Source organism: Lethenteron reissneri, chromosome 11 (assembly GCF_015708825.2).
Source record: "Lethenteron reissneri isolate LAM-NWPU_2019-01 chromosome 11, ASM1570882v1, whole genome shotgun sequence".
NCBI lineage: Eukaryota > Metazoa > Chordata > Hyperoartia > Petromyzontiformes > Petromyzontidae > Lethenteron > Lethenteron reissneri.
This window is the reverse complement of record NC_083789.1, coordinates 2953092-2980534: the sequence shown is the minus strand read 5'-3', so window position 1 is coordinate 2980534 and position 27443 is coordinate 2953092. Positions and strand designations below refer to the sequence as shown.

General features: G+C 47.5%; 1 protein-coding gene across 3 annotated transcripts in view; it reads right to left on the bottom strand.

Moving 5' to 3' along the window:
* Positions 1-5221: 5221 nt before the first annotated feature.
* Positions 5222-27443, bottom strand: part of LOC133341281 (ADP-ribose glycohydrolase MACROD2-like) — a 182832-nt gene continuing 160610 nt past the window's right edge. For 2 of the 3 annotated variants that reach the window (XM_061549788.1, XM_061549790.1), the window contains exons 8-13: positions 27239-27312; positions 26039-26129; positions 23206-23271; positions 16562-16651; positions 16382-16410; positions 5222-13072 (exon numbers count right to left, since the gene is read on the bottom strand). In XM_061549788.1, the coding sequence (XP_061405772.1) occupies positions 16385-16410; positions 16562-16651; positions 23206-23271; positions 26039-26129; positions 27239-27312 (347 nt within the window). In that variant the 3' untranslated portion in view covers positions 5222-13072; positions 16382-16384. The remainder of the gene's footprint in view (positions 13073-16381; positions 16411-16561; positions 16652-23205; positions 23272-26038; positions 26130-27238; positions 27313-27443) is intronic. The other variant, XM_061549789.1, reaches the window with a different exon arrangement.

Genomic DNA, 27443 nt, shown 5'->3' with positions numbered 1-27443 from the left:
TTCGCCGTGTGATCTTGTGGGAGCCTTCGCAGACGCCCCATCACACGAGGCGACGGTGCCCGAGGACTTGGTGTGTTCCTGCTACTCCTCATCCTCAAGGTCGTCCCGCCTCTACGTCTCGTGACGTCGCTCTCGGAAGCACTGCTGGGGCACAAGTGGTGATAAAAACTAAAATAAAATTCCTAAACAAATTGACGATAACCCACCCCCCCCCCCCCCCCAGAAAAATACATAATCGGCGAGCTAACAATTTTGCTTCAGTAAGCACCTCTCTTGCTGCGTTAAGCGCCGTTAAGTGCTTCCACGGTTTGCAAATGACCTTGCGTTTATTAAAAGTGTAGATATAAAAAAAGCCACAGCCGGCTCGGCCTGTAAACCTCCCCGCCTCATTACCAGGCGCCCCTCCCACCGGGCTGGCCACCTCGTTAATGAGGTGGAGCTGGAGATAAATCAAAGTGGGAAGTTTACTTTGCCTGCAAGACAGAGACGGGGGAGCGAACAAACAAAACGAGGCCCAAGATGGAAATTGTACGGCGCCCTAGGCTCGCCCAGACGCCTGTTGTTGGCGCCTTCGCAGCTTTAAAACATTTCGCGTTGGTTATTTTAATGATGTATTTTGGTCGTGCAGAGTGGAACTATTCTTATCATTCTGCTGCATGTTTTGGGCCACGCAGATTCTCTTTAAACATCCGAGGGCCTGCTCAACGCGGGTGCAATTCTGTTGAAATCCTGTTCAACGCGGGTGCAATTCTGTTGCAATCCTGTTGCAATTGTGTTCAACGCAGGTGCAATTCTGTTGCAATCCTGTTGCAATTCTGTTCAACGCGGATGCAATCCTGTTCAATCGTGTTGCAATCCTGTTTAACACGGGTTCAATCCTGTTCAACGCAGATATAAATCCTGTTCAACGCAGGTATAAATCCTGTTGCAATCCTGTTCAGCGCAGCAACCGATTGCGTGATGCGAGTGGGGATCTTGTGGCGCCAATCGCATGGCGAGTGAACGCCTTGCGCAGTGTTCCTGCTGTCGAGTGTACCACGTGTCGTTTCACCACTGTCCGTGCCAAAAACAAAAAAACACAATGACGCGACGGATGAAAAGGCCATCGCAATGGTCGAAACGGCCAATTACAACCGGAAGCAGCATTACAAAAAAGCAAAACGTAAAATAAAAAAACACAAAACCGGTCTGAGAATGAAATGAGATGTTGGGAGGAACGTTTGTCACCCTGCCTGCTTCATGACTATTATTTCCCCATCACGTCTGGCAGCGTATTTATGTAATGAACGTCACTGTCACCACTCCTCCTCCTCCTGGACACCACGCACCGCGTCTCATCTGCCGCACGATCGTCTGTTTCCACAACACCGCACACGTGCGTCGCGTTAAGATCTGCAAACATCATCAACTGCTTTTTCATTTTTACTATTTCCCATTATTCCTTTACGAAGATGCTAATCGCAGTGTTCGCCCATGATTTACAATGACACAATGGGCCGTACATCTAAAAAGATAAATGGACTCGAAATAGCAGACGTCAAGGAGTAAATTTGAATGCATACCGTGTTTTTTACATTTTGCATTCAAATGTAGACACACTTTCATGTTAATAAAGCTTCCAGGCGGCACCGTTTCCTTTGTAGTTTGACTTAAAAACATTGCACTGATCAACAACAAAAAACATTTTTTTCCGGCCTGGACTTTTGCAGCTGTTTTAGACTAATTTCAGGGTGCAGATTCCAAATCTGATCTCAGATTTGCTCTTTCACATCCCATTTTTATGCTATCGGCATACCCCATTTTCATTGATTTGACCCGAAATTAACTGTCACTTATGATTGCAAGTTGTTGCGAGTCAGTGGCTGCTTTAGTGGTAAAATATTGTGCTGTATTTTTAGGATAGTGTGTTTATAATATAATTTTATGTAGATATCCACATTTATTTAATATTTTTCTTCTGCAGTTTTTATTGAAAATGCAATATTTCATATCTCAAAAACCTGATGTGATAAACAAAAACTGATGCCAGATTTGGAATCAGCACCCCAAACTTACCTTAAAACCGTTGGAATACCTTATGCCAAAAAAAAGTGTGTTGACCAGTGTTGTCATCGTTTTACATTGGGAATGAGACGTGCAACTTGACATGACCACGGGTGCCTCAAAGGTCAGAGTTGCGAGCTGACACTGCGGAAAGCCGAGGTTTGGGAAGCGATGTTTCAGCCACCCGTTTATTAAACCGGCAGCTCAAGTGCAGAGGTTTATCGGATGCCAGCCCGGACACCAATGACCACACTGAAAGTCGCACGACATTCGGTGGCACGTTCACAATTTGGCATCTTGGCGAATTCTCGCTCTGAAAAAACCCCCAATAACTGTGGTCCTACTTCACATGTGATAAACGACCTTTGTCGAGCGTTCATAGACGTGCCTCCGAGTGTAGACCGAGGGATATAGAAAAGAGTTCTAAGACGTCGTTCTGCCATGTCAGCTTCCATTCTCAAGACACGGCGTGATGCCGTACAAGCTGCCAAGTTACAAACGCATCCGTCTCGTGCCACGATAGTTGATGACAAATAGGAATTAAGAGGGTAAAAGGCAAATACGCCGTACACATATATACACACACAAGCACATGAAGAACGTCACATGACACACTGGCCGAAAAATGTGTTGTACCGACAGCAAGAGGCAGACCGGGAATGTACTCGAGTGAAACCAAACAAGGCCTCACCATGCACATCACCCGACTCCGGTGAACGCGAAGTCGGTGTCTCTACACAGACATGCAGAGAAATTGGTACCCATTTTATTGACCCTCGGCAGAAGATGATGGGCCCTTGGCGAGAGGTGCTGATCTCGGAAGGCGATCCTGTGAATGAATAACCACTCGGCACTGCGGGACAAAATCAGATAAAGCAACGATGCATTCGTGCCCTCTCTCCCTCGACTTTCATCAGCCACGATCTACCCACTGCTGGATGAAGGCCTACCCCGAGCCGCCGCCGTCTCCCGCGGCAACGTGACTTTTGTAAATGTCCGTATCATTGGCCGCCGTGTGGTTTCTGAGTCACGCTGCGTTGCAATCGGTTGAAGTAGCTTGTGGCAAGCCGAGTCTTTGAAGCACACACACCAGTCACGCGGCGTCTCTCTTGTTCTTGAATTTTTTGAAAAATTATTAATGCATTGCGGTTGAGCACAGTGCGCACGCTGTATTATGATCTCAAGCGTCGTGGAAAATCACGTGCTCTTAACCGCCCCCTCTCTTTAATGTTTGGAGACTAAAAAAGGGAAAGTGAGGGGGGGAACACCAGTGACACGATCGGTTTGTTTTTCCATATCACCAGTATTGGTGTCAAGCGAGCCGGACTGCTGATGAGACAATGAATGTGAAAAGCGTTTAACAAGCAGGCTTTCGCGACCAATATTATTCATAATCAACGTTTTTGGGTTTAGATCGCGTTATTTATAAATGTGTCGTAACCTGGCGAATTGCCCGATGATGCTGGATGCAATTACCAGCGAAACGTCGTACTAATTTTTTTTAATGTTGTGGTTTCACGCTTCAACACACCGGTGGGCTAAAGCAGTGAACTATTTGTCTTTTGTCAACGTGACACTTTTTTACTGATTGGCCGTGTCGGGTGGTGGAGGGTTACGACACATTTATAAATAACGCGATCTAAACCAAAAAACGTTGATTATGAATGTGAAAACCGGTCCAAAGTTTTGCACGTGCTGAAGTAATACTGCCGAAATTAAGAACTCCCAGAAGGCCGTGGGAGGCGATGGGATGTGGGAAATTGCTTGTATTTTTCCACGTGGAGAAAGATGTATGAGCGAAGCGCAATGTCAGCATATTTCATTTCCCAAAAGGTTGAGCTTGGCCACTCTAATCTCCTGTTTGGAGACACATTAATAACAGGGGATGGAACGTTGTTGCAGTTGTAAGCACGCTGCACTTTGAACCCAGTGACCCGAGTTCAATTCCCAGCCACAGCTCACATCAGTGGCGAGTGATATTTGGACCGGTCCTGGACCCCCACCCATCTCCGGGCGTGTGCCTGTGGGGAGCCGTGGTGCAGTGGTTAGCGCTACGCCGCGCTACGAACCCGGCGACCCAAGTTCGAGTCCCGCTCACGGCCAACACCGGTGACAATTACCTGAACCGGTTCTGGACCTCCCCTGGGTCGATTCAGCCTCAAATTAGTACATGGTGCGGTGTGTAAATATCGCCACTGGAGAGACAAAGGCGGCCGGGCATGATGCTGTCCACCAACCCCCTCGTATGCCGTGCACTTGCCCCAACAGTCTGTCAAGGCTAACATGCGGTGGGGGGGGGGAACCTTTGTCTTGGTACCCATGTGTTCCCGTGTGTTCAAGTGTGTGTGCCCGTGTGTTCCCATCTGCCGTGTGCGCGAGACGGCGACGCGTCACCAAGCGCAGGGCTCTCTCGACGTCCCACCGCTAGAGACGAGGAGAGACGAGGAGAGGCGCTCGCTCTCTCTCTCGCTCGCTCGTCAAAAAATCGCTCGCTCGCCGAGTCGTCTCGTGCTCCTGGGAAACATTAACCACGCAGCTTCCTAAGCCGATCGGTGAAAGTTTGGGGTTGTTGTTGTTTTGTTTGTTTGTTTGCTATCTTGGTGATATAAACCGCTCAGCGCGTTTCGTCTTGAGCAGGAGTTTCAATGCGCCTTTAGTTGTTGGTTCACGTCACACAAAAGCACCCACCAACTTTCGTTTTTCTTTCTCTTCACATACGCTCACCATTCGCTCAGCGCATCAGTGACTGCAGAGGGCACGTAACATTCATGCACGGGGGGGGGGGGGGGGGGTGGAAAAAGACCCTGGGCAATGAGCGCGTTGCACGGTCGCGCTCGAGAGAGCACCCCCCCCCCCCCACCACCACCAAATGAAGCATCCAGCGAAACTAATGTGACATGAGATGCAGTCTGTTCAAAATCACGCGGGACGAGGCCCATTACTTGTGGTGGCGATGCACATCATCGCGAGCCCGTCACCATCGCAAGAACATCACCGACATCTTCACTGCAAGTAGACATCTTCACCCCCCCCCCCCTGACCAACAGAATCATCAACGACGATCACAAACATTGGTTAGAACACCGATAACTTAGCGGAGAAATAACATCAAAACATTCGGCGGACGACATTTGTTTACACGAATGGTGTGTGTGTGTGGGGGGGGAATGACCACGCATCCATCTCCCAACATTTATTTTTTTTATAACAATCACCAAACAAGGTCGTAAATAAGCCACATGCATGCAAAGCAAGTCCGAAGCTCACGCGTGCGGAAAGTCGAGCTCGCGAGCAATATTTAGCGTCACTGGTGGGAGGGTTGCCAACAGTTCGCTGCGGATAACTTCGGTCGTGACAGAGGAGCAACACCAGAGCCCCCCCCCCACCTCCCTCTCGGACTTGAAACATCGCCTCCAGGAGACCAAAATTTAGGATTTGCGGCATGGACACGACGAGGAAACTTGTTTGTTTTACACCATCCCAAAAGAACAGAAACAGTGCGTGTTTCAGGTGTGAATATTCGAAGACCCGCGCGGCGACTTTGCGTGCAGCAACGGCTGCGACAAATATCCACATTTGAACATTTCAGATCAATAATAGCAATAAGAACTCTGACAAAGCCACCTTTTCTCGACGCCAGTTCGATAAGAATACATATGCAAAAGGTGTCACGAGCTGCAAAAATGTAATGTGAAACGCCGAGCATACTGTGTGTCAAGAGGACTACGATCATAACTTTGTGATGGCCACGAGAGCTCTTTAAACGAGCCCGAGGTTTCGGCGTTTTTTTCTTTCCCTTCTCGTTAATTTCGGAAGCGGTGGGAAAACACAGCGAGGCAAAATGTGCACGGGCGTCATCCCCAGCACGACTCGTGAGAGCACACTGTAGCCATCACACGTGGCTCTACGTGCATCGTGACGTGCACCAATTGTTAAGTCATCTTGACGTGCAGTAGCTGCTGGGATTGTCGCTATACTTTGTCGTTTAACACATCTTTTTTGTTTATATTGTTTCTGGTCTGCATGCATCTTGCTGCCTGTTGAATTAGCCACTGCGGCTGGACAGAGTTTGTTTTGTTAAGTCCACTTTAGAGGCCAGGTGCATTTTTTTTTAACAAGACAACCCGTGCGAACTGAATTCTCGAACTTTTATTTTTTGGCTTAATCACCAGCCGCCTTCAAACAAAGCCAAGAGCCGAACACAATTGGAATCTGTTTAAAAAGTGGCCTGAAAACCGGTCTCTTGGAATGACATTTCAAAGGAGAGCTCAAGACGAGTGGTCTGGGTGCGTTTCCAGGGCTTAGGGGATAAACAAGTCACCACGTCTCGACTCCTCCAACTGGATAAAGGTGGATCCGTTAAAAAGTTAACTGTGGCCAGTTATTGCGGTCAATTGAAGAGCACGACGGTAATAACGTTTCACACCAAGAATATTAAAATATAATCAGAGGCTGGGAGGTGGGGGAGTTGAGTCGACGGAAGATTGCTTTACAATTCACTGGCATCCAGGAGTGTGTCACTTGGGCCAAGGGTACTTACTTTAGCACTTGCTTTTTTTTACCTTCAAATAATCCGCTCCGAATTTAATAAACGCGCGTGACATTTCAGGCACCTGCCATCGACGTGGGGGCTTTTCACCAAACGGACGTAATGGTGCGGTGGTGCTTGAGACTGTGGAAATTCCACATTCCTATGGCAATCGTGGGTTTTGTGCGGCGGACAACATGCCGATGACTTTCCACAAGGTGGCAAGCATTTTTATGGAACCCGGAGGAATAGCGGGGGGGGGGGGGGGGGGGAGAGCAGTCGGCCCCCCAACCGGAATGCAAAGCTGCCACCTTCTAATTGGGAGCCGCACTCTCTAATCGCCGTGGCACCTGGTCGGATTCGGGTCATTACCTAACCAGACTCGAGATGAGTAACGCGTCTGATATATCCTATAAAGGATTACATCATATACCACTACAAAGCCTGCTTGTTCGTTTAATTAAAACGCGTTACTTTGTGTTTCCTTGCGTATTGCTTAACGTGTGCACTGGCACACTCGAAACACTGCGCTTAACAAACACGTCTTCCCCGGCTGTATCACTTCGCCTTGTTTTTACCGAGAAAAAAACACCCAGACAGCGTGGTATATACGATGCTTACACCCGACGCGATTAGCGCCATTAGGGTACCGGAGGTACAAAAACAGCCACCCCTGACAGATCGGGGGGAGGAGGGGAGGGGGCAGGCACACCCGGGTGTGACCATCACGATGCGCATTTGCGTGCGACCGCGGTTCACGCCGTCCCGAGAACAAGCAGGGTTCGTGTTGGCCAGCCGCGAATGCCCTCATCCCGCCGCGAATGCCCTCATCCCGCCGCTTGCAGACGGGACTACTCCTGACAATCCAAGTGCTCAAGTTAGTCTCTCCCCCAAGTGAAAACACTCCGCGGGACAGGCTGCGACAACAAGGAGCCACTTGGCAGATTTAAAACTTCACCCGAGGATCATCCAGGGTCCAGGCCGTGGCCTTGGGGCACGGCGGGGAATCGTCATGGCGTCGGCGGGCCAAATCACGCAACGGGCCATTTCAGATGTTCGTTAATGTCCCATACGTAACGAGAGGATGAAGTGCTTCAACAGCGAGGTGCATTTGAATTCGTCATTTGAAATCTTGAAAAGGTGTGCGTTTACGAAAATTCTAATGCATTTTTTTGCTTTAATTTGACGTTGGTTGAAATATAAATTTTACGTAAATGATTCACCGCATTTCCATGTTATCTCTCTATACTCTCTCTCTCTCTCGAGGTTGTTTGAGTATCGTTGAAGTACACGCCACATCAGACCACACCACGGATGCCGTCGTGATTTTTTTTCTCAACTTTTAGTTTTTAATCACGATTCAATCCCTGAAATGCCACTGACCAAAGGCAGGCCACAGCTCCTGGTGACTTCACAACAACAACAACCACCCCCCCCCCCCCCCCCCATGTATTCACAAAAGTAGTTACGACACCTGGCACACTGTCCCACCACCCCTGCTCCCGAAACGGCATCTCAAAGCCACCGGGTCATGAACGAAGAATCGCGCCGCGACCCCACGGTGCCATCGGTTCGGTGCGCCCCAGACAACACCCACACGCTCACAATCAACCGCATCGCAGGACGCGCGTCTCCCTCTCGTTGAAACCGCACTGGTTAGGAGAACACTGCTCGGATGACTAGGTTTCACTTTTAAATGAAGGTAAGGTAGGAGGGGGCCCCCCCCCCCCCTCCGACTAATTACATGTCAAAGTAATTTTCTAAGCGATACGTTACGAGATGGGGGTTGTTGAGCCCGCACGGTTTTTTTTCTCGCTAACTTTGTTTCGCATCGACTTTTTTTTTTTTAAACACGGCTCAGTCTTTATTTTACACGTTCAAACGAGGCACCATTGGGCTAAGGAGAACAAAACCTACCACCAACGGATTGCCAGAGAAGTCTTAAAGAAGAACAACAACAAGAGCTAGAACCTAAACGAGGCAGTGCATCAATGGTCTAACACAGTGAGACGCGGTTTGTTCTGTTAATTTGAAAGCGTGAGGATTGTAGTACAGAGACAGCGCTTCTCGTGATGAAAACTACACGAGTACAAACACAAATCGCAGACAATAACGAATGACCAAAGGCGCACGGAGACAGAAACTGAGACCCAAACCAAGCCCGCAGTATTCGAACGAATGCAATCACAGCAAAACAACAAGTCACAGAACATAAATCCACAATGACTGCAGAGGGCAACTGTTTTGATCGCTCTTTCGATTTGTGTTTTTTCTTTACCAATGCACGCTAAACCACGATGATTAAGGCTTACAACCGAACAAAACAAAAACAAAACTAAATTATTTTTTTACGGACCGCTGGGTAAAACGTTTAACTTAAACAGCACGAACAAATATAGAGCATTTATCTGCAGGAATTTTTTTTTAGTTATTGTGGATACCTAAAGCCCTCGGCTCAAGATAAGACTGATGAACAAACACGGGGTGCACGGACCTCATCACACAAACCCAGGTTGCACTGAGCCCCGTTGGAAGAAATGCTTTTGCGTATAAGTTTATTTATTGGAAGTTTATTTTACACCCCCCCTCCCCCCAAAATTAACAGCCTTCCAGGAGTGATGCTCACAAGCGAAGCTGTGTTCGTCCGCTCACTGTCAAGCAAGGGTTAACCCGATACCCCCCCCCCCTCCCCCAAATAATTTGATAACATTTTAGTTTCTACATTTAGCCAGGTCAGGTTTTAACAAAACTTATTTCCGCAAGAAACAACAAGAAACTCCCAACGACATTTAAAGTCTTAATGTGAACCAAACAAACCCCGCGCCCTCACCGCCACCACGAATCGCCGGATAAATCCTAACTCGAGAAATGTGAAATTAAAATGAAGCGAGCGCCTCGCTCTCTCTCTCTCGTCGCCCTGGGCCTTCAAGGGCTCCGGGGTGCGGAGACGTTTGCGTCGCCGCCCGCCGCTCGCTGCGATGAAACGCGCGGAAGAAGCCGATGAGGTAGGCGCGGCAAACGACGCGAACGCCGCAGCGTCGTCGACGTCGTCATCCACGTAGGCCCCCCCCCCCCCCGCCGATGAAGCTCGCTCGCGCCGTTTGCCGCGCGACCGAATCTCCGAGCAAACTTTTTCCAAGTCGCTTTCGTCGTTGCTGTTTTTTTTTAACCTTCTAACGCCGGCTTCAAAAACGCGCACGGGGTGAGAACAAAGAACAGCGGCAAGCTTTTCGCAGATGAGCGCCGTATCACAACTACTTTTTATCCTAGGAGTAAATTGCCTTTTTTTCATCCACGTTTAATATTCGTTTAATGTTTCATTGCTTCACTTTACTTTGTTTTAAAATTGATAAGCACTTTAGTGTTTTTGATGCTCGTGTAGTGTTTCAGCGCTGGGATGCAGGGGGTAAGATTTAAATATAGTCTACATAATTGGTATTTGTATGTAATTATGTATATATATTACATCTGATAAAGTCGACTGGTGCCCCACCATTAAATATTAGCTATCAGGCTACATCTCAACAGGATGCGATATTGAAACAAATCGAGTCCGCGTGCTTGCAAGTCACCTATTGAGTTGTCCGCACCGTTTGAAACGCACGCCCCCCCCACACGGGCAGGAAGTTTGGCACTATCGTCCGTCTCGTCGTTAGAAAAACACCAAACCACAAAAAAAATCAAGAAAATTAAAACCTAAGAGAAGCCAAAAAGCAATGCAATCGAAATAAACCATAAATAAATATTCTGCCGAATGAGCAGAGCGATGCCTTCCACTGAACGGATGATTAAAACCACGCCAAACGACAGACTCCGCCGCCTCGCCACGCACTGAGCGCACGGCCCTTCGCTTGTGCACAACTCCGGGTCAAATGTTCAGTGCTCATCGCAAGCGAACGGCCGCTCGCAAATTCGAGTTGACGATGGGTTTTTGTTGTTGTTTTTTTAAGGCAGCCTCCGTATATCTTTGACACGACGCATCTGCTTGTTCGTGGTTCTCATCAAAGATCACGCGACTTGTCAAAGCAAAACACGATTCCATAAGCTCCCGAAGGGCCTGGAATTACTTTACACAAAATATAAAGAGGTTACACTTTTGGAATAGGCACAGACACGTGTGGATGGATGGATGAATGGATCAGTAATGTGCGACTTACGCGCTTTGGAGCGACACAGAAAAAAATAATAGGTTTCGTGAAAACATTAAACGTTTGAATTCATGTACTCAGCATGGCTGCCCCCGTGTTTGTAAGAATTTCTCCAACGATTAAATGCCACCACCCCCCCTTTTATCCAGCTTTGGGTGTGCGTAGTTCATGTCCTATGATGACCGCGTTTAAATAAATGCGTTCCGCAGGGTACGGCTTATTGGCAATTGAGCGAAATTTCCAAGGGCAAGCCCCCCTCTGCAGCTTCACAAGATGTGAGCGCGTGTTCACGTGCGAGTCTTCTGCCCGCCTCTCCACGAATTGCACCGCCCGCCGCCCATTTCATTGGACGGGACGAGCAGCTGCGAGCGCGGTTTCTCTCCGCGACTCGTTGTGCAGCGATTCCTCATTCCCGCTGCGCTGCGCTGGGCACGCCGATCGCTCCAGAGAGCAGCCCCCCAAACCCATCAGAGTCCCGCAATTCAATTTGGTTGACGGTATCCAAGATGCTTGCCAAGCACATTCACACGTTAACATGTGGAGAACACCGCGCAGTACGTTCGTGTGAATGGCATTTTGGAATGCGCAAACAATTTACTTCGCTCATTTGTTTTTTTTCCATTGAGGGGCAGAAATGTACGCTTGGTGGCAAGGCAACGATCAATTGCCCATCAACCCTTTCCAATTTGGAGATGACTGCAAGTTGCAGCGTGGGTCCCCCGTTCACCGATGAATTTCGGAATGCGCAAAAACGGTTCAGCGTTAATTTAATTGAGGCGGTGACGCTGTTGTTTTTTTAAAGATGCTGCACTCGCCGCAAAGAACTGTAGCGATACCGCACGGTAGCTGGCGCCAAACTGTGCCACACGCCCTCCCGCATGGCCTTGTGGGAGCCTCGGTACCGATAAAGCTCTTCATCAGAACGGACTCAGAAGAGAAACTGATGACGTACACGTACGTCATCGGAATGGAAAAGGGTTAATTCGCTCCAATTTCAGTTCCAGAAGAAAAGCTGCCGACCGCTGGTATGCACGGACTCGCTTTCCGGAAAGATTATGTCGCCACGAATGTAAAGTGAGAGGCATTATCAAAGGGGGCTTCCCACAATCTCGAGGTCGTTTCAGACAATATCAAACCACCACCCTTTTCTTTTTTTTGATCCGTCAACAACGCCACTGTGGCTATTCACCTCCGCACGATGCGACCCATTTGTTTCGAGTCGCCACCGGGAGAGTTGATTTGCCTTTGTGTTGCAAACAGACGCAACAGTGGGGAAGCGCATGTCACGAGCACGAGTTGTACACGTACAAGCAGATGGAAATGTTATTTTTTCAGGCTCACGAATCTAATTGTACGTGTAAAACTCGATGTGAATATTTGGAGCAGATGAATCAAACGTTAATCCATTCTAACGGTACTATTTGTCCAAGCCCGTTCATTGCCTGGTACAAATTTGCCATTTTACAAGCAGTTAAATTAACATGAACGTAACATGTTTGCACTTTGAAGTGGTTTCCACTTTGTCCTGTGATTCAAGTCTGTGTGGGTTTGCCCGCCAGTCACTTTGCATCGGTCATACTCATCATTTAAAACATCGTTTATTTTTGTCATCATTCAATCCGTTAAAATAACTAATTGCACGCGTTTTATTCCTTTTTTTTTACCGGCATATTAACCTAATCTGAAATAAAATATAGAATAGCTGGCAGCGGTTATTATTCAAGTTACGCAAAACTAAACTTGGAACAACAACCAAGTTTACGGAACTGGAACCAGAATTTTTTCTCTTTAATTTAAGTTTTAAACCCAAGTCCATCAAGGTCCTCAATATTTTTCCATCGCCGAATAAATGTCACAAAACGGGTCTTGGTGTCACATCAGACCGGTAAACGTCCAGGGAACAGATTTCACATCTTCGACAGAGCGAACCCGCCAAAGGTTGCATTTACGATCTCTACCCAACGTCGCTGGTCACGGCAAACCCGCCAAACTTGTCAGCTGAATGTACCGTGCGAGATTTTGCGAACATCAGGAATGTAGCCGGGAAACTAAGAGCACAATGGAACGTTGCCAAAGAAAAACTGGAAGTGATTGAAAAAGAGAAACCAAATGTTGTGGAAAATTCCTATTTTTTGTTTTACTTTAGGGTAAACAACATAGTCAGGCTTGAATTTACTTTAATTCATAACAGTGCAACCAATATACATATCCCAAGCCTATGTACGTATGTTCACTGCTTAGACGAGTGAGCATGTGACCCATGTTACCTGTGCTGGATTATAATTGTGCACAGTCTGCCTATCACATTTGCTTTGCTGTAGCCGTGGAAAACGTCCCTCTTTCCTTGATTAATCTGCAGGGCAGGGGTCAAGGAAACACAACAGAGATATCGAATTAAACACAGAGATCCAACGACAGGTCCAGCGCAGTGGATACCACATGAAAGACAAGCAAGCGTTGCCATCCATCGTCCAAAGGTTGCTGGATCAAGGAGAGCTTGTGAAACTCTCCATTCCCCTCGGCTGCCGCAAGGTAGCCACTGAGTAGAGAGCGGTACAAACGAGGGTTCGTAAACCCATCTGTGTGGACCTTTGATTGTAGTCTCCCTGTAATTGTTCGTGTTCTACTGGGCGCTGCTCGGGATTTTCACTCACGTGAACACAACTTCTCTCACGACTTAAAACAGGGAAATGACCAACAACTCCATACAGAATCCTACAAATAAAAGGGTCTTTGGGACTCAACGAAGCTTTGCTGTCAATAAATGACGGTACTCTTACTATTAGACCATGAAACAATAATAATGCATGGCCCTTTTGTCAATCCATTGTTGAATGAAGAAGGCCTTCCTATGCTGTGTCGGTCACGGGAATCGTTTGACTATACTTCACCATGCTGGTCAGTGCGCATTGGGTTAGGGGTGGGGGAGAACCCAGGACTGGTTCAGACGCCACTCGCGTTAGCCGGGAATCAAACTCAGGCGGCCAGGCTCGTAGTGCAATGTGCTAACCGCGATGCCACCGTTCCACCCAGAGACAAATAATGACGCAAACCTGAGATACACACAAGCTTTGTGCAATCGTGTCAATAATGGCCCTCAATGCAATGCACGTCACGCAACAAATGGATACATCCTATTTCACTGACATTTTAGTCATTTCAAATTCCACAACAAGAAAGCAACACGCAACAACTTTGGCGGCTTCACACATTCTCGTCATCGTCTGGACGATGTCGGACCTCCCCCCACCACTGCCATCGTTGTTGCGTGCGGACTTGCCGATGACATCGTGACATATATACACGCACACCTTCCACCTTAGTTTTGTTTCACCTGCTCACATTTCTTTCCAGCTGACCGATGTTCTCATCAGCTGCCGAGAGCATTAACTCATCTTAAGAAAGACTGCGAGGTGTGCTCATGCCCATGTAGGTTACGTACAAATCGCATAGCGCACATAGCACACATTACAAAGCTCACACCGTATGTATGTGTGAAGGGAACGTACGATCCCATATTTGTAAATGCGTTTATGTAGGCATAGATAAAAGTAAGCTTCTGTATTAATTGGACACTTTTCATGATATACAAAAATCACTACAAAGTCTGGCAAGAGTAAAGCTGCTTCAGCCTGTCCAAGGAGTAAATGGTAAGGGGTGATCTACCTCAATGCAGACAAATGTCTACAAAGACAAAACTCCCCCATGTAGACTGTAATAGATTGTTGGGACAAATGCTGTTAAGCGAGCACCTATTAAAGCCGGCAGGACACATGACGGTGTGGGTGGCCAGCACCAAGCGCGGCCGCCTCTATCTCTGCATCGCCAGTGATTTATACAGACCGTACCAGGTACCCATTTAAGGCTGAGTCAACTTAGGAAAGGCCCTGGGCCGGTTCAGACATTCGTCACCGATGATGGCTGTGAGTGGGAATTGAGGTCGGGTCGCCGGGTTCACAGAGTAGTGCGCTGCCCACTGCACCGACCACTGCACTACCGCTCCCCACACAAATTATTTACATACATTACCGCACCCCACACACAGTATGTACACACACAATGCATACGCATTTAAAATTCAACCACCTCTCATTTTAGTCCTGCAGACAACAGGCACAGGTGCTGTTCGCGAAAACCTAATAAGACCAGCGCAGCACCCAAAGGGGCGAGGTGTGGTAAACACTTACATAGACAAAGACAAACATCCCCCGTGTAGCCTTAACAGGCTTTTGGGGCAAGTGCTGTTAGCGAGCACCTACGAATGCCGGCACGACAGACAAGCGGGGTGGGGGGAAGGGCAGCACTACGCCCGGCCTACATGGACACAAAGACACGGACACAAACGCTAAGCAGTCACTCCCTCAAATCGCACTGAGCAAACCTCCGCCTACATTCACTGCGGGTGATGAGTGGCATTGGCGCTTAATTTGGCATTTCAGTTCCGGTAGACTTGCCGAGTGACGAGGGTGGGGGGGGGGTTAACAATCGAGACGGCTGACTGCCACCGCCGCCGTCGTCGCAATGCCGATGGCTCGCATTCCACGCGGCGGGGCAGGTCACACGCTGAACCCGAGTTGAACCCAGCAGGCGGCTGCTGCGCTGACGGGCGGGCGGTCGACCGACTCACAGACCACGAGCTGCCGATTCTCGCGGGTCGGTCCGCGATCGCGACACAACGGACGCGGCAATATTAGCAACGGAATTATCATCGATGTTATTGAGCCAGCAATGCGACCACGTCGATGTGGTCAACCTCTCGATTTTAAGAATGGTTAATTTTCTAGCGTGGGTTCAATCAGATTGGTTGTTGCTCTGAGGTCGTGACTGACACCTATTTAATAAGCTGGGTTCAAGTGACATGGTTATTTGGACTTCCTGGAATTCATGCCGACTTAATGGATTTTCCTGAAGGTGCTTGGCTTCAATTCAAGGAAAGCATCGCATCTAACTGATAAATTCGATTGAAAGAATTCTTCAACTTAGCGACGTACGAGCTGAAACAATAACAGACACTTGTCCACGTAACAAGTTCATTTGTTCGGCCGAGACGGGTGGTGGAGGGCCTTACAACAGAAACCTGGCCAGATCGTTACGTGACTTACCCCAAAAATCTATTACGAATTAACGCATTCATTGTTTACCCGCGTAGAATTGGGGGGGGGGAGGGGGGGGGGGTGAAGACTTGGAATACGTCATCTGTCTTTTTTGCTCCTTCAAGTAATCGGATTGCTCGGCGAAGTCTTCGTGCTCACGTGGAAAACCGAGTCCCTGACCCTCGACGAGTAAGGAGCAGCGAAGGAGTCAACCAGCAGCCACCATGTAAAGACGTTTTAAGAGATTTTTTTTTTTTACAAGCGTGATTAACCTGCACCGGCGAACATTATATCCATGTTTAACGAAGCATTAACCGGACCGAATTGCGGGAGATAGTTACACACAGATTGTATTGATATTAAATTATTCCCAACAGCGTATCTTATGTTAATCGGTCAATTGATGGGAATGCTAGGCCCCTAGAAGCTTCCGTGGAACTCAGGCAAAGGATCACGCTGGGCTTCGGTGAGGGGAGCACTACCTACACTTCGTCACTTAAAAAAGCACCAATTGATTAAACGCCAACAAAAAGAAACCCCACAAAATTAAAAGAAAAAAAATGTAATACCGTTTAAATCTTCGAAACGTATTTTGGTGCTGCAGAAAAAAACAACAACAATCATCACGTTAGGTTTGCGCAAAATACACAACGGTAGGCGCGCGCTTGCCAAGCGAAGCGTCCCTACGCTTGCGCGTTGTCAGGCGTGGAAGCAAGCAAGGTTAGCAGCAGCAGCAGCAGGCGTTGTACCGCTCGTCTTGTTGGGGGCGCTGTCCTGGTCCTGGCTGGGCATGTCCTCGTCCTTCAACTCGTCTTTATCTGCAACCTCAGGGTCTCTGTCTGTGCACACAAGACAAAGACACCCCCCGCCCCGCCACGTTGGAGCCTTAACAGACTAATTCTAGATTTGAGGTTTTCGTGACTGCAATGATCCATACTCTTTGGTTCTTTCGGTAAAGTCACGAAGGTAAAAAAATATATATAAATTAAAAAACATTTGTATTATCATTTTCACGCGATGTAATATATTATTAATTATTACATTAAGTTATTTCCATTTTATTTTTATTACTTTATTGTTATTATTTCACCTACGTGACTTTACCTTAACAGACTGTTGATAATTTATTTGACCTGGTAAGGCCCACCTCGCTACGTAGCTCCTTTTACAGAAGCAACATGGCCATCACAAGTGGATTTTCACGTGGAAATTCAGAACAGGAAAACACTCTACACACACACTGATTTTAAATGTGGAGGGAAAAACCAAAGGACCCGGACAAAAATCCACACGCCCATGGGGGGGGGGGGGGGGGGGGGGGTGAGAGAACACGCAAACTCCAGATGTACAGCAGGCATCAGGGTCGGAATTGAACCTACAACCTCCTGTATACCAGGCAAGGTAGTTAACATCTCATCACCGTGACACCTGGGGGTCGTGTTAACAGTCACTCTACACGGCCTTTATTACGAGTACCGGAAGCTGGGTTGTTATCCTCCATATGCACTGCGTAAAAATTGACTCGTTGCAAAATTCAGTCGTTCAATATAGCGGAAACATTTGTGTGTTCAGATCAGTTCTTGGCCAAACTTAATCTATTTTAACGTGTTTTCGTGTGCGTGTTCGACGACTTTGGCGACCAGGCTGACGAACACCATTATCTCTGCATTAATCTTCGGTAGATGTTCGAATTACCACACCCAGATTCTATGCGACGCTCGCGCGCTTGCTCAAAGCGCAGCCATGGGGGCATTCTTCGATTCCACCTGCGCCGTGACCATTTGTCTAGACGAGGGGTCGGCACCCTGCGGCTCTTCAAGGACTGCTTCGTGACCGTTATTTATGAAGGACCACCACCGTCTCGTATTCACCGCACGGTGCATTGCGGCTCTTGAAATATTCAGTTGTATTTTTTTTTCCACCGAATTCGAAAAAAATTGGCTCTTCTGGTTATTGTGGTTGCCGACCCCCCCGGTCTAGACACTCGAGATTCGTCTTGAGTGCCTATTTCTTGCATCACATTAAACTTTGCAATCACGATTGCAGTCTCTACGTTTAATTGTTTTTAAAGCCCCAATGTTTCTCGAATTAAATGAGCGCAGGGCAGTGCTCGTGTCTGGGTTCACCCCGAGCCCCCGGAGGAAATTCCACATTTCTGGGGCTTAGCTCAGAATAAGAATGTGTATTTATACTGGAGGAATCAAATGAGCTATGAAGCTCTTCATCACAGATGTTCAGTAGGGGCGGGTAAGAACACACAGTGCTTACCGAAAGAAAGTTCATACTGACGCCTATCTGAATGCAGTCACACGCCATCACCCCGCACAGAAATCTGCTCTTATCAAGACGCTCATTCATCGAGCTAAGAAAGTGTCGGATGGTGACAATCAACAGGTCATTGAATACCAAAAACAAATCAACTAACAAGAGCATTGAAACTGCCCAAGTAATTAAAACGATCAAAATACCGTACATTGCGGGAGTAACTGATAAACTAGCCAGATGTTTGGAAAAACAAAATATCCGATGTATTACCGAAGCGATCAACCGACGGTGTGTACAGGACTAACTGCACGTGTGGTAAATGTTATGTTGGGCAAACAGAATGAATGATCAGCACGAGACCAAAAGAACATCAGAGAAATATTAAATTCTCCCAAATGCAACTGTCAGCAGTAGCAGAATATGCGTGCCAACAAGGACACTCAATTGATTTAGATAATTAGAGAATCTATCGAAACTGAAAGAAATCAAAATAACTTTCACCGTTCGGATAGCTCCCGTCTTCGTGCTGCGTGGAAGCGAATCATCAAATAATACATTACTTAAATTGATGCCTGCAAAGGACAGCGTACTTCAATAGGGATTACCGTTCGTAGGGCTATTTTAATAAATACAATAGACAGGAAGAAGGGTGGTCAACACATCTACGCCTCTATACAAGGAACGAAACAGGAAGACTTCTACACAAATCTGGCTGTTTCCTGATGAAGCTAGTTGGCTCTCCAACACACCTGTGTGCTGTTCTAGTGACGAATTGTCCACGTTCTGTTTACGTGACAACCCTTACTAGTTGGCTGTGTCGGGTGGTGGCGAGTTTTAACGACACATTTATATATTTACGCGATCTAACCCAAAAACCTCTATTATGGATGATATTGGTCGCGAAAGCCTACGTGTTAAGCGGGTAAGAAAGCTACAACAAACAGTACAAAACACTATAGCAGTGCAAAGTACAAGAAAAGTAAAGAAATCACCCAAAAACATACAAATAAAACTAAACCATCCGCATCCTACCAGGAGGGCAGCATAAAGGAAAAGGTAAAGAAATCACGAAACAAAAATACTATTTTACGAGGAAAAGCCCATTGAGCTATAAAGTGATTTTAGCTTCTTTTTCAGAAGAAACCCCCTCCCACCGCAAAAAAAATAGCTCATCGAAGTGGCTTATCGCATGGCAATTTATAGCAGTAGCCAAAGAATCTAAATAATCTAAACACAAGTTTCTAAATGTGGAGGGAAAAACCGGAGGACCTGCGCAGACAAAATCCACACGACCAATGGAGAGAGAGAGAGAAAACGCAAACTCCAAATATACAGCAGGAATCAGGGTCGGGATCAAACCCGCCGACCTCCAGCATACCAAGCGAGGGAGTTAACATCTCCGAGCCACCCTCGAGGACAAACACTGCTGATTCCGCACGGGGCGGTACTCTTACAAACAAGCCCGGATAGAAGAGAGGCCGGGCCTCAACATCCAAAACGAACTGTACGCCTTTTGGCGTCATCTGGTCGAACACCATATGAGACTAGGCTCTAAAGAAAGCTGTCTCTGGTGTGGACCAATCATTTTCAAAGACAATGCATAAATTATCAGAGTATTGTTTTTTGTTTGCATTTGACTGCAAGTCTTGTGGTTAATGTAAGAATGATGCCTTGCAAAAGGTGTCAGTTTTGTTGCCAGAAAAGAGGGGAAAAACCCTATTAGTATCCAAAACGAATTTGAGCTCACAACTTGAGGACCACGACTTCTGCACTACTAAGAAAGATAACACACGACACCAGCTTGCCGTATTGAAACAAAGTGTTGCGTCATACACCACCGCTGGACGCAATTAGTTTCCTACCACGGTACAGGCCTGTCAGCAGTATCTAAATGTCTCTGCGATATTATTTTCTGAGGACATTTCGCTATCCATTTGTTTGAAGATGAGAGTTGGTATGACGGAAGCCAAATGTTGACTTAATGAACGATAGCAGACATTTCATAATGTCATCGCCGAGACAATTATATCCACAAACTGCGGCGCTCTTGCTGACAAAGTGTACTCTTGTTAATGATGCATCTTCCCCATCGCCGCTGCAATCCCACAAACGCCTACGCATCGCCATACTTGACATCCGCACACTTTACATCCCAAGACTTTACATGTGCACGAGCAAGCTCGACATGTTTAACGCACCTTGACCAATGTCCGCATTGAAGCCGGTGTTTTTGTTCATAACGAGAACAAAAATTTAATTTATAGAATAATATGTTAGCTTTATGTAGCACCGTCCTACGTGAAAATTGCATCTCTCGCAATCGCCAAGGAATCACAGATAAAGCTGGAAAGCAGAAGCCGGGGGGGGGGGGGGGGGGAGCTGGCGCAACCAACAATTGCCCAAGCTCTGCAATGCTATACAGACAGTCCCCGAGTTACGGAAGGACTTGGTTCCCGATAACGATCCGTAACCCGAATTTTCCATGTGTCAGAAATTGAACAATTTCCTCCCAAAATCAACAATAAATTCCATTTACATGAATCCTGGTGAAGTTGGGGGAAGGCGTAGAGGCTGCCCCCGCCTTACGCCTCGCTCCATGGTATTCACCTGCAAGCTCAACGCGCTGTACTGCTTGTGCTCGCATAACTGACGCGAACAATTCTGCGTATCGAATTTGTTTTACATGATTTATCGGAGCATTTTCGTTTACTCGTATTTCCGTAAGTCGGGTCCTTCCGCAACCCAGGGACTGTCTGTATGTATATTTAGATATTTTCAGCCAATTTTATGTTCAATAAATCCCCCTGGGATGTGCAAATAACGGACAATGTGGAGTATTTAAATACACACGTGCATCATAATACATCGCTTCGAGCAGGCACAAGTAAAATAAATGGATGTGAATAAAAAGGACGGTTACCATCATTAAGGAACCATATTTACGCGTAAAATTTCGTATTATATAAACAATAAACGGGCTACTTTAGACTGTGGGCACAGCAGAACACAAGATAGAGGGGGCTAGAATGTCCACTGTATATGTGGTGTGTGTACAAGCTACATATTTAAAATTTGTGCGCACGTGTCATTCCGTGTTTGCTGGGTACGCATCGATGGACACACTGGACACGCTTGCAAATGAGATGTTTCCACCTGAAGGAATTTTCCAGGTGAAACATTGGAATACATCAATCAATAACCCGGCAGAAACTACAACAACAATATATATGCATCGGACAAGCGTGCAGACGAAAGAGCGTAAACTCAAAGGACTGTTGGGTTTTCGGCAATGATTTAAGCTGATTTGATTTGTGACACGGATGGTCCCGTTAAAGCAGTATGGCCCGGCTATTTTACACGAGGAAATCCGTGGTATTGTGTCAGCAAAGCTACAGCAACAGCAGCAAAGATAAAAAAGGTCAACATTGCACTGAACGAGTACCGGGTCCTTAAGGAATATTGCATAGCTAACAAACGAGGTGTCTAATGGTTGTTAACGGTGTACGTACATGCAAACATAAGCAAGCATTTCAAAAACAAAGATCCCCCTTATAGCCCGCACAGACTGCTGGGGCAAGTGCTGTTAGCGAGCGCCTATGAAGGCCGGCACAGCACACGAGGGGGTGGGTGGGCAGAACCACGCCCGGCCGTCTTTGTCTCCCCAGGGGGCGATGTTTGCACACCACACCAGGTACTCGTTTGAGGCCGAGTCAAGCTAGAAGAAGCACCATGACCGGTTCAGATAATCGTCACCGGTGTTAGCCGTGAACGGGAATCGAACCCGGGTCGTCGGGTTCGTAGCGCAGCGCGCCAACCGTTACACCATACCGCTCCTCATTTGAACAGACACACGTGTCTAAATAGGTCATTTCACATACATGTGTGCAAGGCGGGGTGGGTAGGGGGGTGTGCATTTAGTTCCGAGCGCTGGCTTCACGCGGTACAGGGGCACATGCACGGACGGTCAAATCAATTACCGCAGCGCCAGGCTCTTAGGGCACAGTTATTAGGCGGCGGGGGGGGGGGGGGTGTTTTATGCTTCTATTTTTCCACCCCTCAGTAGCGGCTGACCGATTGTGTTTACCGCGCAGCGCCGAGGAGCGCGAGGCTTGGATTTACCGACAGGTGAAAAAAATGTCCGCTACCGCCCAACTCGCGCGTTGCGTAGGCGCTACCCGTCAACGGGGGGCCAACCGCCCCCCCCCCCCCCCCCCACCACCACCACCACGCCGCCAACGTCTCTAGATCAAGCGCCGAGGAGGGGGGGGGGGGAAGGATGCATTTGGCGTCGCAGCTTCACGAGGGAGCTCCGGCCGCAGACCGGCTACGCGCATCGCGCGACTTGACACGGTGACCCCAAAGAGGACGCGGGTGGTGCTGAGAATCAATAACAAAAAAAAAAACGCGAGCTCGGCGCAGCGCACCACTAGCCGGGTGTCTAAATTCACGGAGGACGGTGCCCGACACAAACTGGTGGGAAAAGAACTCCCCGCCTCCCCCCCCGCATACCCAGCCAAATGGGGAGGGAGAACATCACGTCAGAGAATTAAAATTTTATTTGGGGTTTGATAACCTAATGAGAGAAACCTGGGGATGAAGGGGAATAGGGGAGAAGGGGGGGGGGTGCAAGGGGAGAATCAAGATTCTTAAGTCTCTGAGGCATCTGTCTTTTTAAAGTTGACTCCCGGCCGGAGGTGAATATACGATTCGGGTTTAACGTGACCCCCACGCGTGCGCTGGGGGTCACGAGTCGATATTGCTGCGCGTCAGAACGTTACACGCATTTTTTTTTTACATTTCACAGGATATTATTACGCTCAAGCAATTTCATAGCTTAGACACGCTGGATTAAATTTTAAAGTATTTATGCGCAGCGAGCGTTAAAAGATTTTGCCGCGCTCTCAGAGCAGCGAGCGGCTTTTCGATCGCAGGGAGACTGAAAGTGTTGCGTGAGTGCATTTTTATTTTATCTGTTGAAGGCATCTCGGTTCCAACCTCAAAACGTCGCTGTAAACAAAAACGGCATGTGCCGACTTCATCGGGGGATTGATGTTTTTATATTTAACCCCTTAAGTCCAAGAACATTGTTTCCAGGTCCTATTTGCACAAACTTAATAGGATTACAAACCTTTATCGTCACTTTCATTTTCAGTGCCAGCGACCGCAGGACCATCTGCCACACCTTCTGAACTCTCTGTTATAAAGAAAGAAAGAGAGAGAAAACATCCTTCCATCAATCAGCATGGAAGACAAAATGTTCTTAAGAAACTTCACAAAAGCGGTATTTTTAGACATCCCCTTAAGATCACAAGGAAAAGACAAATCAATCACCAAGAGGCTTAAATAAAATGCTCACGGAAATCGTAAATATAACATCTTGTGATTTGCAGGAATGTAGCGATGAGTAACCTCGTAAATTTCAAGTGAGTTTCATGCTGAGAAAAATAATCGAATCTCGAGCCTAAAAACATTATTTATTATAATTTTAGATTGTTGCTTCAAGCCTCGTAAATGCAACAAGTGAGATGCTACAAACGAGAATGACAACACTCACAAGACAATGTCAATGAGACAAAAATAATTGAATCATCGAATAGTGAGAGCCGAAATTGTGACAATTCATCAAATCACTCAGGAGGGGGGACAGGGCCGGGTAGGGGGGGGGGGAATTGTGGGTAAAAAACAATCCCAGAAGCCCGTGCAATGACGCGTGTTCGGCAGCGATGCACATGCAAGGCACGCGGAGTCCAGCAACGACGAAGCATCTCTTGGTAAAGGAGATTCATTGTCCGCTTATTTATTTTGTCACTTATATACTCTGCACGAATGCCAATGATTGTGGGTAAAGTGTTGGTTTGGTTGTAAAGGACTTCCAGTGGCAACTGTTTAATGAGGGCCCACTATCTCACTCCCATAGTCACCACCCTCGAATCTTCAAAAGGGCCACACATTACATTCAACCTCATGTCCCTCCAGGAAATTCCACTTTACCTATTTCTCATCCTCAAAATCTTCTCCGGTGTGCTGCAAGACCCTTCACGGCTTTGCCCCCTCCCCACTTACCTCCAGCGATTTCATATCAGCCTCTTGCTCACTCTGGCAAGTCAGGGACAACGCGAGCGTGCGCCTCTCTCAATCTCCTCTTGTCCCACTCCCTCCCACTCTGTGCACGACGGGGAGGCGACTAACTTCTCTTACTCCGCTCCCTGTGTGTCCGCAAGCCACACGTGCGCGCCCGCATCACCGCCGCGGTGTTTGCGTGACCCGCGTCTTCATTACCGCCGTGCCCCTTCCGAAAATTGAATGGACGTCGTCTCTAATTTGGACAGCGTGCGACGAAGCAACGTCCCCCCCGCGAATCACGACGCTGGATGCGATTACACCGAACAAAAATTCAACTACAACTAACCTTTTTTTTCACCAGGTAAGGCCCACTCAGCTATGTAGCTCTTTTTCAGAAGTGACCTGGCCACAAATTTGATAGCAACCACGTACCCTTAACGCATGATGTTGATTCTAAATGTGGAGGGAAAAGCCAGAGGACCCGGAGAAAAATACCACACGACCACAGGAAGAGCGGACGTGCAAACTCAAAATACAGGCGGCAAGGGTCGGGATCGAACCCACGACCTGCTGTATACCAGGCGAGGTAGTTAACATCTTGCCACCGAGTATTGGCAGGGTAATATAAATCGAGTAGCAGCACTTGGTATTTTGCTTGGTTTAAATGTATTTTCACATTGTTTAGTCAGGAGCCAGCTCCATTACAAGCTCGGCTTGTGTCCCAAAAGCATTTGGAGTCAGCTGGAGATGACACTGATGTAATCACGACTCCGCGGGGGTAGATGTCAACCAGGCGATTTCCAAGAGACCACACGTGGATGCGCTTGTCAGATAAATGTAGTTATCATTAACTCTGCATTGATGTAATAGATTCCATTTAATAACGTAAAAAAATCGCAGCGCTCACCTGGGGAGATGTACAATGACACTAGATGCATTAGCTTAGCATCAAGAAGGCAGAGCTAATGTGTACATATATTTATACCCTCGCAACACAGGCGTGTTCCCAGAATCAATAACGCGCAGCAATAACTTCATTCCATAAGATTGGCGGAGTTGCTTGAAAATAACCACGATTACCCCGTCACGATAACGTACGAGGAACCGGGAATTTTAATTCACCACTGGAGCGGAAAAAAGCAGAATTTGGGGGTTTGGAAGAATCCATCAGCTCAACAAGGTGCGTTGGTGAAAGGCCATTCCAACACTTTGATTTACGGCCAATAATAACAAGTCAGAAATGAATGCTTACGGCACACGGGAACACCGCGATGCTCGCCAAGTAGCGCCGTTACACGTTGCCCTCTCTTCTTATTCTCACGTCTGGATAAAGAGCGGCGCAGCGATAATTTCGACTTAATTGTAAACGTCGCGAGTGATTTGCGCAGCGCACCGCGAGGCCAAAGGAGTTAGAATAACCGACGAGGCGTTGGTCGTAAAAGCGTGCGTTCAATTGGGGGGCGGGGCAACAGCGCGGGGGGTGGCGAATCATCCGGAATGTACGGATGTTGAACTTCTTTCGCACCATACTCAATCGGAGGTGTGGGGCGGGGGGGGACAAACAAACTAAACACGAAAATCAGTTCTCAAGAAATGAGTTTTCAATGTAGACGATTTAAAAGCGCATAGCTCCAGCGGCTTCCTAATATCGGAAGGAAGCGCCGAGTTCCAGACGGAAATCGGTGATCATCTTTGTTCGACGGCTTGCACAGAAGCCACCGCCGCCGCTGCGAAGAATGGCAGCTTGAGCGACAAGGGAGAGAGAAGCGAGAGGATTGAGGAGGGCCCGAAGACTCCCCCCGGTTGTTTCGGTGTCACTCGGCCGCTCGCAAGACGCCACGGGGACGACCCCTGGCTAGACGCCCCTTGGCGGTCACTGACGCCACCGGCACCTTTACCTTTGGGAGCACGCGGGAAATAGACGGGCATGAGGGTGTCGTAGAGCTCCACGTCGATCGGCAGGAAGAGGCAGAAGATGATTCTGTCCACCTGGATCGATTCGCGCAGCGACGGCAAGAGAGTTAAATGTTTTAACACGTACAGACATCCGAGGATTCAATACATCTGTGTGTATATGTATAAAGACAAAGATCCCCCCCCCATATAGCCTTTAACAGACTGTTTGGGCAAGTTATTTTAGCGATCACGAATTAAGGCCGAAACGGTACACGAGGGGGTGGGTGGCCCACACCAAGCATTCGTCTCCCCAGTGGCTCATTTAAGGCTAAGTCAACCTAGGGGAGGCTAATGACCAGTGCAGATAATCGTCACTGGTTGGCCTTGAGTGGGAATCTAACTCAGGTCGTCGGGTTCGTAGCACGGCGCGCCAACCTCTGCACTACCACTCCCCATATAATATATATCAACACGATCGTCAATATACAATACAGGGAGTTTTGATGCTTATATTGCGAATGTGTTCATACTAACTGCGACATATCTCAGCTGAGAAAAAGGAAGTCACAATAATAGGATTGTCAGTTCAAATTCATTGTCATGGCCACCATCGTTATCATCATCATCATCATCATTCCTTTCAGGATAATTTTGCACCACTTGCCGAGAAGTCAATAGCAGTTGTCTTGAGGACGAGACAACCCCTGCCATAGCAATGTGTAATTTCCATCACTCGCTGCAGAACACCAAAGGGTAGGCCACGCAAAACGGTTTTGAATGTTTTGCAGTAAGATAAATAGAGACATATATTGTGGGCCAAGCTCTGAATCCAATATTTACTCGAATAAAGTAATAACGCTCGGTTTAGATACAATTTGCTCTGCATATACTTGTAGTGCGCAATCACATTTTGATTTATAATCCATGAAGCTGCATCTCACGATAAACACGCGTAATTTAAATGTACAGCGCACACAAACACGTGTAACATTAAGCTTGCGTACATATTAAAAAATGCATATGTCGAACCACACATTTTAATGTATAAATGCAGTTACGCATGCATGTGTACATACACATGCATTTACGTATGCATGTGTACATACACATGAAGAGTGTACGATACCCTATCATTTTAAAACCTCCATATCGTGTTATTTCCACGACAGCGGGCGTGGCGAAACGCGAAATTGAGCCTTGACCTTGCTGTGGTATTTCTCGAGCCAGTTTCTGGTCGTCTCCAACGCGATCCTGGCCGCCGGCTCGTTGGGGAAACCTGAAAAGGCACGAAGACGATTCCGTCGAGCCGCGCCGTCGTTTCGCCAGACGCCAGATCGTTTTCGTGAAAAACTATTTGGTTTATCGTGAAAAGCAAAGAGCCACGGGCGAGTACAGAGCGAGCCTCCT